The sequence below is a fragment of the Salvelinus alpinus genome, chromosome 11, assembly GCF_045679555.1.
Source record: "Salvelinus alpinus chromosome 11, SLU_Salpinus.1, whole genome shotgun sequence".
Classification (NCBI taxonomy): domain Eukaryota; kingdom Metazoa; phylum Chordata; class Actinopteri; order Salmoniformes; family Salmonidae; genus Salvelinus; species Salvelinus alpinus.
Genome location: NC_092096.1, coordinates 4,715,984 through 4,729,887, shown reverse-complemented (window position 1 = coordinate 4,729,887; position 13,904 = coordinate 4,715,984). Strand labels below are relative to the sequence as shown.

Below are 13,904 nucleotides of genomic sequence, written 5' to 3'. Positions count from 1 at the left end.
TTAGTATAAACCACTTCAGAGAGTACACTAGCATGTGTCCTAGCTAGCTGTGGTCTTGTTAGTATAAACCACTTCAGAGAGTACACTAGCATGTGTCCTAGCTAGCTGTGGTCTTGTTAGTATAAACCACTTCAGAGAGTACATTAGCATGTGTCCTAGCTAGCTGTGGTCTTGTTAGTATAAACCACTTCAGAGAGTACATTAGCATGTGTCCTAGCTAGCTGTGGTCTTGTTAGTATAAACCACTTCAGAGAGTACATTAGCATGTGTCCTAGCTAGCTGTGGTCTTGTTAGTATAAACCACTTCAGAGAGTACACTAGCATGTGTCCTAGCTAGCTGTGGTCTTGTTAGTATAAACCACTTCAGAGAGTACATTAGCATGTGTCCTAGCTAGCTGTGGTCTTGTTAGTATAAACCACTTCAGAGAGTACATTAGCATGTGTCCTAGCTAGCTGTGGTCTTGTTAGTATAAACCACTTCAGAGAGTACACTAGCATGTGTCCTGGCTAGCTGTGGTCTTGTTAACATAAACCACTTCAGAGAGTACATTAGCATGTGTCCTAGCTAGCTGTGGTCTTGTTAGTATAAACCACTTCAGAGAGTACATTAGCATGTGTCCTAGCTAGCTGTGGTCTTGTTAAAACCACTTCAGAGAGTACATTAGCATGTGTCCTAGCTAGCTGTGGTCTTATTAATATAAACCACTTCAGAGAGTACACTAGCATGTGTCCTAGCTAGCTGTGGTCTTGTTAATATAAACCACTTCAGAGAGTACATTAGCATGTGTCCTAGCTAGCTGTGGTCTTGTTAGTATAAACCACTTCAGAGAGTACATTAGCATGTGTCCTAGCTAGCTGTGGTCTTGTTAGTATAAACCACTTCAGAGAGTACATTAGCATGTGTCCTAGCTAGCTGTGGTCTTGTTAAAACCACTTCAGAGAGTACACTAGCATGTGTCCTAGCTAGCTGTGGTCTTGTTAATATAAACCACTTCAGAGAGTACATTAGCATGTGTCCTAGCTAGCTGCTAGCCAGATGTTAGCGAGTGTTATCTAGTGATAATGGAATATCCTACGAAGTTGACACCAAATAAAGTGGTATGTGGACTTTGTGGCGAGAACTTCCTGTGGAAGAAAGACAGGCAGCATCTGTAGTCATCAGCTGTTTGTTTCACAGGGGACTGGAAACAGCGAGGCTCACGTCCAAACGTGGAAGTCACGTCACAGGCTCCCCCTTTTCCCCTGAAAAAGGAGAACTACTGACCCTGCTGAGGGTAGAGCATCACTAACCCCCCTCTCTCCACCTCTCCCCCTCTCCCGCGCTCCTCCTCTCCCTCTCTTCTCCTCTCCCTTGCTCCTCCTCTCCCTCTCTCCTCCTCTCCTCCTCTCCTCTCCCTCTCTCCTCCTATCCCTCTTTCCTCCACTCCTCCTCTCCTCTCCCTCTCTTCTCCTCTCCCTCTCCCTCTCTCCTCCACTCCTCATCTCCCTCTCTTCTCCTCTCCCCCTCTTCTCTTCTCCTCTCCCTCTCCCCCCTCCTCTCCCTCTTCTCCTCCTCTCCCCTCCCTTCCCTCTCTCCCTCTCTCCTCTCCTTTTCTCCTACTCTCCCTCTCTCCTCTACCTCTCTTCTCCTCTCCCTCTCTCCTCTCCTCCTCTCCCTCTCCCTCTCTCTCTCTCCCTCTCTCCTCCTCTCCCTCTCTCCTCCTCTCTCTCCTCCTCTCTCTCTCTCCTCCTCTTCATCTACCTCTCTCCTCCTCTCCCTCTCTCCTCCTCTCCCTCTCTCCTCCTCTACATCTCTCCTCCTCTCTCCTCCTCTCTCTCTCTCCTCCTCTCCCTCTCCCTCTCTCCCTCTATCCTCCTCTCCGTCTCTCCCTCTCTCCCTCTCACCTCCTCTTCCTCTACCTCTCTCCTTATCTCCCTCTCTCCTCCTCTTCATCTACCTCTCTCCTCCTCTCCCTCTCTCCTCCTCTCTCCTCCTCTCCCTCTCTCCTCCTCTACATCTCTCCTCCTCTCTCCTCCTCTCTCTCTCTCCTCCTCTCCCTCTCCCTCTCTCCCTCTATCCTCCTCTCCGTCTCTCCCTCTCTCCCTCTCACCTCCTCTTCCTCTACCTCTCTCCTTATCTCCCTCTCTCCTCCTCTTCATCTACCTCTCTCCTCCTCTCCCTCTCTCCTCCTCTCTCCTTCTCTCCCTCTCTCCTCCTCTCTCTCTCTCCTCCTCTTCATCTACCTCTCTCCTCTCCCTCTCTCCTCCTCTCTCTCTCCTCCTCTACCTCTCTCCTCCTCTCTCTCTCTCCTCCTCTTCATCTTCCTCTCTCTCTCTCCTCCTCTTCATCTGCCTCTCATCCTCTACCTCTCTCCTCCTCTCCGTCTCTCCCTCTCTCCTCCTCTTCCTCTACCTCTCTCCTTCTATCCCGCTCTCCTCCTCTACATCTATCCTCCTCTCCCTCTCTCCTCCTCTCCCTCCTCCAGAGAGTGACAGATCTGTTGCCGGCCTGGTACTACAACTTCCGTGTCACCATGGTGACGTGGGGCGATCCCCCTCTCAGCTGCTGTGACAGCTCTACTGTTAGCTTTGTTACAGGTACCACACCACACACACACACTACACACACACCCCATGGCACCACACACACACCCCATGGCAACACACACACCCCCCATGGCACCACACACACACACACACACCCCATGGCACCACACACACACCCCATGGCAACACACACACACCCCTGATACCACACACACCCCATGGCACCACACACACACCACATGGCAACACACACACACCCCATGGCAACACACACACACACCCCATGGCAACACACACACACACCCCATGGCAAAACACACACACACACACACACCCCATGGCAACACATACACACACCCCATGGCAACACACACACCCCATGGCAACACACACACACCCCATGGCACCACACACACCCCATGGCAACACAGACACCCCATGGCAACACACACACCCCATGGCAACACACACACCCCATGGCAACACACATAGCACCACATAGCACCACACACACCACACACACCACACACACACCCCATGGCAACACACACACCCCATGGCAACATACACACCCCATGGCAACACACACACCCCATGGCAACACACACACCCCATGGCAACACACACACCCCATGGCAACACACACACACCACATAGCACCACACACACCACACACACACCCCATGGCACCACACACACCCCATGGCAACACACACACCCCATGGCAACACACACACCACACACACATCCTCACGTCCTCCTGCTCTGCCCCAGCTCCTGAGGCCCCCCACATCTCGTCAGTAGACTACAGCCATGGGACTCTGTACGTGCGCTGGACCTACGGTGAGCTCTTCATAGACATGTCCCACAGCAGGATGCTGCACTGGCAGGTCACAGCTCACGGCAAGAAGGGATCCAAGAGGACGTACTCCACTGATGTGAGTCACTGACACCTCCACACCTCCAGACCTACACACCTACACACCTCCTCACCTCCAGACCTCCACACCTCCTGATCTCCAGACCTCCACACCTCCAGACCTCCAGACCTCCACACCTCCACACCTCCAGACCTCCACACCTCCTGACCTCCAGACCTCCACACCTCCTGACCTCCAGACCTCCACACCTCCAGACCTCCACACCTCCAGATCTACACACCTCCACACCTCCAGACCTCCAGACCTCCACACCTCCACACCTCCAGACCTCCACACCTCCAGACCTCCACACCTCCAGATCTACACACCTCCACACCTCCAGACCTCCAGACCTCCACACCTCCACACCTCCAGACCTCCACACCTCCTGACCTCCAGACCTCCTCACCTCCAGACCTATAGACCTCCACACCTCCAGACCTCCACACCTCCACACCTCCAGACCTCCACACCTCCAGACCTCCAGACCTCCACACCTCCACACCTCCAGACCTCCACACCTCCTGACCTCCAGACCTCCTCACCTCCTGACCTCCAGACCTCCACACCTCCAGACCTCCACACCTCCAGACCTATAGACCTCCACACCTCCTGACCTCCACACCTCCAGACCTCCACACCTCCACACCTCCACACCTCCACACCTCCACACCTCCAGACCTACACACCTCCTGACCTCCACACCTCCACACCTCCAGACCTCCACACTTCCACACCTCCAGACCTCCACACCTCCAGACCTCCACACCTCCAGACCTCCACACCTCCACACCTACACACCTCCACAACTCCAGACCTACAGACCTCCACACCTCCTGACCTCCACACCTCCTGACCTCCTGACCTACACACCTCCAGACCTCCACACCTCCTGACCTCCACACCTCCTGACCTCCTGACCTCCACACCTCCAAACCTCCAGACCTCCACACCTCCACAACTCCAGACCTACAGACCTCCACACCTCCTGACCTCCTGACCTACACACCTCCAGACCTCCACACCTCCTGACCTCCAGACCTCCACACCTCCAGACCTCCACACCTCCAGACCTCCACACCTCCAGACCTATAGACCTCCACACCTCCTGACCTCCACACCTCCAGACCTCCACACCTCCACACCTCCACACCTCCACACCTCCACACCTCCAGACCTACACACCTCCTGACCTCCACACCTCCACACCTCCAGACCTCCACACTTCCACACCTCCAGACCTCCACACCTCCAGACCTCCACACCTCCAGACCTCCACACCTCCACACCTACACACCTCCACAACTCCAGACCTACAGACCTCCACACCTCCTGACCTCCACACCTCCTGACCTCCTGACCTACACACCTCCAGACCTCCACACCTCCTGACCTCCACACCTCCTGACCTCCTGACCTCCACACCTCCAAACCTCCAGACCTCCACACCTCCACAACTCCAGACCTACAGACCTCCACACCTCCTGACCTCCTGACCTACACACCTCCAGACCTCCACACCTCCAGACCTCCACACCTCCAGACCTCCACACCTCCACACCTCCAGACCTCCACACCTCCACACCTCCAGACCTATAGACCTCCACACCTCCAGACCTCCACACCTCCAGACCTATAGACCTCCACACCTCCACACCTCCAGACCTATAGACCTCCACACCTCCACACCTCCTGACCTCCAGACCTCCTCACCTCCAGACCTATAGACCTCCACACCTCCAGACCTCCACACCTCCAGACCTCCACACCTCCTCACCTCCAGACCTATAGACCTCCACACCTCCAGACCTCCACACCTCCAGACCTCCACACCTCCTCACCTCCAGACCTCCACACCTCCAGACCTATAGACCTCCAGACCTATAGACCTCCAGACCTCCACACCTCCTGACCTCCAGACCTCCTCACCTCCAGACCTATAGACCTCCACACCTCCAGACCTCCACACCTCCAGACCTCCACACCTCCTCACCTCCAGACCTCCACACCTCCAGACCTATAGACCTCCACACCTCCAGACCTCCACACCTCCAGACCTCCACACCTCCAGACCTCCACACCTCCACACCTCCACACCTCCAGACCTACACACCTCCTGACCTCCACACCTCCACACCTCCAGACCTCCACACTTCCACACCTCCAGACCTCCACACCTCCAGACCTCCAGACCTCCACACCTCCACACCTACACACCTCCAGACCTCCACACCTCCAGACCTCCACAACTCCAGACCTACAGACCTCCACACCTCCTGACCTCCACACCTCCTGACCTCCTGACCTACACACCTCCAGACCTCCACACCTCCTGACCTCCACACCTCCTGAACTCCTGACCTCCACACCTCCAAACCTCCAGACCTCCACACCTCCACAACTCCAGACCTACAGACCTCCACACCTCCTGACCTCCTGACCTACACACCTCCAGACCTCCACACCTCCACACCTCCAGACCTATAGACCTCCACACCTCCACACCTCCAGACCTCCACACCTCCAGACCTCCAGACCTATAGACCTCCACACCTCCACACCTCCAGACCTATAGACCTCCACACCTCCAGACCTCCACACCTCCAGACCTCCACACCTCCACACCTCCACACCTCCAGACCTACACACCTCCTGACCTCCACACCTCCACACCTCCAGACCTCCACACTTCCACACCTCCAGACCTCCACACCTCCAGACCTCCACACCTCCAGACCTCCACACCTCCACACCTCCAGACCTCCACACCTCCAGACCTCCACAACTCCAGACCTACAGACCTCCACACCTCCTGACCTCCACACCTCCTGACCTCCACACCTCCTGACCTCCTGACCTACACACCTCCAGACCTCCACACCTCCTGACCTCCACACCTCCTGACCTCCTGACCTCCACACCTCCAAACCTCCAGACCTCCACACCTCCACAACTCCAGACCTACAGACCTCCACACCTCCTGACCTCCTGACCTACACACCTCCAGACCTCCACACCTCCACACCTCCAGACCTACACACCTCCAGACCTCCACACCTCCACACCTCCAGACCTATAGACCTCCAGACCTCCACACCTCCAGACCTCCACACCTCCAGACCTCCACACCTCCAGACCTCCACACCTGTAGTGTTGTATCTCTGTTCTCCCTGCAGGTCACCCGTAATGTGATGGGTGTCTGTAGTGTTTTATCCCTGTTCTCCCTGCAGGTCACCCGTAATGTGATGGGTGTCTGTAGTGTTTTATCTCTGTTCTCCCTGCAGGTCACCCGTAATGTGATTGGTGTTTTATCTCTGTTCTCCCTGCAGGTCACCCGTAATGTGATTGGTGTTTTATCTCTGTTCTCCCTGCAGGTCACCCGTAATGTGATGGGTGTCTGTAGTGTTTTATCTCTGTTCTCCCTGCAGGTCACCCGTAATGTGATGGGTGCTAGTCTGGCTCTGCCTCCGGGAGACATTTATAACCTGACCGTATCAGCCTGTACCGAAGGCAAACGCAACTCCTCTGTCCCCAACATCATTAAACTGGGTACGCGCACACACACACACACACACACACACACACACACACACACACACACACACACACACACACACACACACACACACACACACACACACACACACACACACACACACACCAGGGGGGTCTCTGTGACATCTTGCCTCAGAGCAGCAACACGAGGTTGTAGGGAAACAGAGGCAGAATGACAGTAAAGAGGGATGTTTGTAGCCAGATGATTGGAGGAGGCTGGTTAAACCCAATCCAGCTTCCCGCATGTCATCACTTCTCACTTTGACATCTGTGTTCAATGTTTAGACCAAACGGAGGCGAACGGACTCTCAGCTCCTCTGAGAAACCAGTTTACTGGATGTTTGGAGGAAAGTCCCAGTAGCAGCTTCATAACAGCGCTGGTTTGAGGAAGTGAACCTGGTGTTGTGACACAGCCTTCGTTTCCACACCACCTCAGTAGTTCAGTCCAACAGGAGACAAGACGGTCATCCACCTCAGTAGTTCAGTCCAACAGGAGACAAGACAGTCAGGGACACAGCCTTCGTTTCCACACCACCTCAGTAGTTCAGTCCAACAGGAGACAAGACGGTCTGGGACGACTGGAGAGCTACAGTCCACCTCAGTAGTTCAGTCTAACAGGAGACAAGACAGTCATCCACCTCAGTAGTTCAGTCTAACAGGAGACAAGACAGTCTGGGACGACTGCAGAGCTACAGTCCACCTCAGTAGTTCAGTCTAACAGGAGACAAGACAGTCTGGGACGACTGGAGAGCTACAGTCCACCTCAGTAGTTCAGTCCAACAGGAGACAAGACGGTCTGGGACGACTGGAGAGCTACAGTCCACCTCAGTAGTTCAGTCTAACAGGAGACAAGACAGTCATCCACCTCAGTAGTTCAGTCTAACAGGAGACAAGACAGTCTGGGACGACTGCAGAGCTACAGTCCACCTCAGTAGTTCAGTCTAACAGGAGACAAGACAGTCATCCACCTCAGTAGTTCAGTCTAACAGGAGACAAGACAGTCTGGGACGACTGCAGAGCTACAGTCCACCTCAGTAGTTCAGTCTAACAGGAGACAAGACAGTCTGGGACGACTGGAGAGCTACAGTCCACCTCAGTAGTTCAGTCTAACAGGAGACAAGACAGTCTGGGACGACTGCAGAGCTACAGTCCACCTCAGTAGTTCAGTCTAACAGGAGACAAGACAGTCATCCACCTCAGTAGTTCAGTCTAACAGGAGACAAGACAGTCTGGGACGACTGCAGAGCTACAGTCCACCTCAGTAGTTCAGTCTAACAGGAGACAAGACAGTCATCCACCTCAGTAGTTCAGTCTAACAGGAGACAAGACAGTCTGGGACGACTGCAGAGCTACAGTCTACCTGAGTCTGTGGATGTTGACCCCTGCGTTTGTCCTGTTGTGTTTGTGACAGAGCCAGCCCCTCCGCGGTCTCTGTACGCGGTGAACGCCACCCACTCCTCGGTGACTCTGCTCTGGAGCGAGGAGGGAGTGGTTGACTTCTACCAGGTGCTCTGTAAACCCACCAAGACCATCAACAAGGAACTCAAGGTAAGAGATGCTCTGCCAGACTGTAATGGTACCCTGTTCCCTATGTACTGTAGTACACTGCTATCATCTATAATGGTACCCTGTTCCCTATGTACTGTAGTACACTGCTATCATCTATAATGGTACTCTATTCCCTATGTACTGTAGTACACTGCTATCATCTATAATGGTACCCTATTCCCTATGTACTGTAGTACACTGCTATCATCTATAATGGTACCCTATTCCCTATGTACTGTAGTACACTGCTATCCTCTATAATGGTACTCTATTCCCTATGTACTGTAGTACACTGCTATCCTCTATAATGGTACTCTATTCCCTATGTACTGTAGTACACTGCTATCATCTATAATGGTACCCTATTCCCTATGTACTGTAGTACACTGCTATCCTCTATAATGGTACCCTATTCCCTATGTACTGTAGTACACTGCTATCATCTATAATGGTACCCTATTCCCTATGTACTGTAGTACACTGCTATCATCTATAATGGTACCCTATTCCCTATGTACTGTAGTACACTGCTATCCTCTATAATGGTACTCTATTCCCTATGTACTGTAGTACACTGCTATCATCTATAATGGTACCCTATTCCCTATGTACTGTAGTACACTGCTATCCTCTATAATGGTACCCTGTTCCCTATGTACTGTAGTACACTGCTATCATCTATAATGGTACCCTATTCCCTATGTACTGTAGTACACTGCTATCCTCTATAATGGTACCCTGTTCCCTATGTATTGTAGTACACTGCTATCATCTATAATGGTACCCTATTCCCTATGTACTGTAGTACACTGCTATCATCTATAATGGTACCCTGTTCCCTATGTACTGTAGTACACTGCTATCATCTATAATGGTACCCTATTCCCTATGTACTGTAGTACACTGCTATCATCTATAATGGTATTCTATTCCCTATGTACTGTAGTCCACTGCTATCCTCTATAATGGTACCCTATGTACTGTAGTACACTGCTATCCTCTATAATGGTACCCTGTTCCCTATGTACTGTAGTACACTGCTATCATCTATAATGGTACCCTATTCCCTATGTACTGTAGTACACTGCTATCATCTATAATGGTACCCTGTTCCCTATGTACTGTAGTACACTGCTGTCATCTATAATGGTACCCTGTTCCCTATGTACTGTAGTCCACTGCTATCCTCTATAATGGTACCCTGTTCCCTATGTACTGTAGTACACTGCTATCCTCTATAATGGTACCCTATGTACTGTAGTACACTGCTATCATCTATAATGGTACCCTATTCCCTATGTACTGTAGTCCACTGCTATCCTCTATAATGGTACCCTATTCCCTATGTACTGTAGTACAATGCTATCCTCTATAATGGTACCCTATTCCCTATGTACTGTAGTACACTGCTATCCTCTATAATTGTACCCTGTTCTCTATGTACTGTAGTACACTGCTATCATCTATAATGGTACCCTATTCCCTATGTACTGTAGTACACTGCTATCCTCTATAATGGTACCCTATTCCCTATGTACTGTAGTACACTGCTATCATCTATAATGGTACCCTATTCCATATGTACTGTAGTACACTGCTATCATCTATAATGGTACCCTGTTCCCTATGTACTGTAGTCCACTGCTATCCTCTATAATGGTACCCTGTTCCCTATGTACTGTAGTCCACTGCTATCCTCTATAATGGTACCCTGTTCCCTATGTACTGTAGTCCACTGCTATCCTCTATAATGGTACCCTATTCCCTATGTACTGTAGTCCACTGCTATCCTCTATAATGGTACCCTATGTACTGTAGTACACTGCTATCCTCTATAATGGTACCCTGTTCCCTATGTACTGTAGTCCACTGCTATCCTCTATAATGGTACCCTATTCCCTATGTACTGTAGTCCACTGCTATCCTCTATAATGGTACCCTATGTACTGTAGTACACTGCTATCATCTATAATGGTACCCTGTTCCCTATGTACTGTAGTACACTGCTATCCTCTATAATGGTACCCTATGTACTGTAGTACACTGCTATCATCTATAATGGTACCCTGTTCCCTATGTACTGTAGTACACTGCTGTCATCTATAATGGTACCCTGTTCCCTATGTACTGTAGTACACTGCTATCCTCTATAATGGTACCCTATTCCCTATGTACTGTAGTACACTGCTATCCTCTATAATGGTACCCTGTTCCCTATGTACTGTAGTACACTGCTATCCTCTATAGTACACTGCTATCATCTATAATGGTACCCTATTCCCTATGTACTGTAGTACACTGCTATCCTCTATAATGGTACCCTGTTCCCTATGTACTGTAGTACACTGCTATCCTCTATAATGGTACCCTGTTCCCTATGTACTGTAGTACACTGCTATCCTCTATAGTACACTGCTATCATCTATAATGGTACCCTATTCCCTATGTACTGTAGTACACTGCTATCCTCTATAATGGTACCCTGTTCCCTATGTACTGTAGTACACTGCTGTCATCTATAATGGTACCCTATTCCCTATGTACTGTAGTACACTGCTATCCTCTATAATGGTACCCTGTTCCCTATGTACTGTAGTACACTGCTATCCTCTATGATGGTACCCTATTCCCTATGTACTGTAGTACACTGCTATCATCTATAATGGTACCCTATTCCCTATGTACTGTAGTACACTGCTATCATCTATAATGGTACCCTATTCCCTATGTACTGTAGTACACTGCTATCCTCTATAATGGTACTCTATTCCCTATGTACTGTAGTACACTGCTATCATCTATAATGGTACCCTATTCCCTATGTACTGTAGTACACTGCTATCCTCTATAATGGTACCCTGTTCCCTATGTACTGTAGTACACTGCTATCATCTATAATGGTACCCTATTCCCTATGTACTGTAGTACACTGCTATCCTCTATAATGGTACCCTGTTCCCTATGTACTGTAGTACACTGCTATCATCTATAATGGTACCCTATTCCCTATGTACTGTAGTACACTGCTATCATCTATAATGGTACCCTGTTCCCTATGTACTGTAGTACACTGCTATCATCTATAATGGTACCCTATTCCCTATGTACTGTAGTCCACTGCTATCCTCTATAATGGTACCCTATGTACTGTAGTACACTGCTATCCTCTATAATGGTACCCTGTTCCCTATGTACTGTAGTACACTGCTATCATCTATAATGGTACCCTATTCCCTATGTACTGTAGTACACTGCTATCATCTATAATGGTACCCTGTTCCCTATGTACTGTAGTCCACTGCTATCCTCTATAATGGTACCCTGTTCCCTATGTACTGTAGTACACTGCTATCCTCTATAATGGTACCCTATGTACTGTAGTACACTGCTATCATCTATAATGGTACCCTATTCCCTATGTACTGTAGTCCACTGCTATCCTCTATAATGGTACCCTATTCCCTATGTACTGTAGTACAATGCTATCCTCTATAATGGTACCCTATTCCCTATGTACTGTAGTACACTGCTATCCTCTATAATGGTACCCTGTTCTCTATGTACTGTAGTACACTGCTATCATCTATAATGGTACCCTATTCCCTATGTACTGTAGTACACTGCTATCCTCTATAATGGTACCCTATTCCCTATGTACTGTAGTACACTGCTATCATATATAATGGTACCCTATTCCATATGTACTGTAGTACACTGCTATCATCTATAATGGTACCCTGTTCCCTATGTACTGTAGTCCACTGCTATCCTCTATAATGGTACCCTGTTCCCTATGTACTGTAGTCCACTGCTATCCTCTATAATGGTACCCTGTTCCCTATGTACTGTAGTCCACTGCTATCCTCTATAATGGTACCCTATTCCCTATGTACTGTAGTCCACTGCTATCCTCTATAATGGTACCCTATGTACTGTAGTACACTGCTATCCTCTATAATGGTACCCTGTTCCCTATGTACTGTAGTCCACTGCTATCCTCTATAATGGTACCCTGTTCCCTATGTACTGTAGTACACTGCTATCCTCTATAATGGTACCCTATTCCCTATGTACTGTAGTACACTGCTATCATCTATAATGGTACCCTATTCCCTATGTACTGTAGTACACTGCTATCCTCTATAATGGTACCCTGTTCCCTATGTACTGTAGTACACTGCTATCCTCTATAATGGTACCCTATTCCCTATGTACTGTAGTACACTGCTGTCATCTATAATGGTACCCTGTTCCCTATGTACTGTAGTACACTGCTATCCTCTATAGTACACTGCTATCATCTATAATGGTACCCTATTCCCTATGTACTGTAGTACACTGCTATCCTCTATAATGGTACCCTGTTCCCTATGTACTGTAGTACACTGCTGTCATCTATAATGGTACCCTATTCCCTATGTACTGTAGTACACTGCTATCATCTATAATGGTACCCTGTTCCCTATGTACTGTAGTACACTGCTATCCTCTATGATGGTACCCTATTCCCTATGTACTGTAGTCCACTGCTGTCATCTATAATGGTACCCTATTCCCTATGTACTGTAGTACACTGCTGTCATCTATAATGGTATCCTGTTCCCTATGTACTGTAGTACACTGCTATCCTCTATGATGGTACCCTATTCCCTATGTACTGTAGTACACTGCTATCCTCTATAATGGTACCCTATTCCCTATGTACTGTAGTACACTGCTATCCTCTATAATGGTACCCTATTCCCTATGTACTGTAGTACACTGCTAACCTCTATAATGGTACCCTGTTCCCTATGTACTGTAGTACACTGCTATCATCTATAATGGTACCCTGTTCCCTATGTACTGTAGTACACTGCTATCATCTATAATGGTACCCTATTCCCTATGTACTGTAGTACACTGCTATCATCTATAATGGTACCCTGTTCCCTATGTACTGTAGTCCACTGCTATCATCTATAATGGTACCCTATTCCCTATGTACTGTAGTACACTGCTATCATCTATAATGGTACCCTATTCCCTATGTACTGTAGTACACTGCTATCCTCTATAATGGTACCCTGTTCCCTATGTACTGTAGTACACTGCTATCATCTATAATGGTACCCTATTCCCTATGTACTGTAGTACACTGCTATCCTCTATAATGGTACCCTGTTCCCTATGTACTGTAGTCCACTGCTATCATCTATAATGGTACCCTATTCCCTATGTACTGTAGTACACTGCTATCATCTATAATGGTACCCTGTTCCCTATGTACTGTAGTACACTGCTATCATCTATAATGGTACCCTGTTCCCTATGTACTGTAGTACACTGCTATCCTCTATAATGGTACCCTGTTCC

At 49.2% G+C, this 13,904-nt stretch overlaps 1 protein-coding gene across 2 annotated transcripts in view; it reads left to right on the top strand.

Annotated features, from left to right (window-relative positions):
- Window positions 1-13,904, top strand: part of LOC139533497 (receptor-type tyrosine-protein phosphatase O-like) — a 100,697-nt gene that overhangs the window by 26,796 nt on the left and 59,997 nt on the right. For both annotated transcript variants that reach the window (XM_071331572.1, XM_071331573.1), the window contains exons 4-7: window positions 2,466-2,577; window positions 3,301-3,464; window positions 6,875-6,995; window positions 8,413-8,549. In XM_071331572.1, coding sequence (XP_071187673.1) covers window positions 2,466-2,577; window positions 3,301-3,464; window positions 6,875-6,995; window positions 8,413-8,549 — 534 coding nt within the window. The remainder of the gene's footprint in view (window positions 1-2,465; window positions 2,578-3,300; window positions 3,465-6,874; window positions 6,996-8,412; window positions 8,550-13,904) is intronic.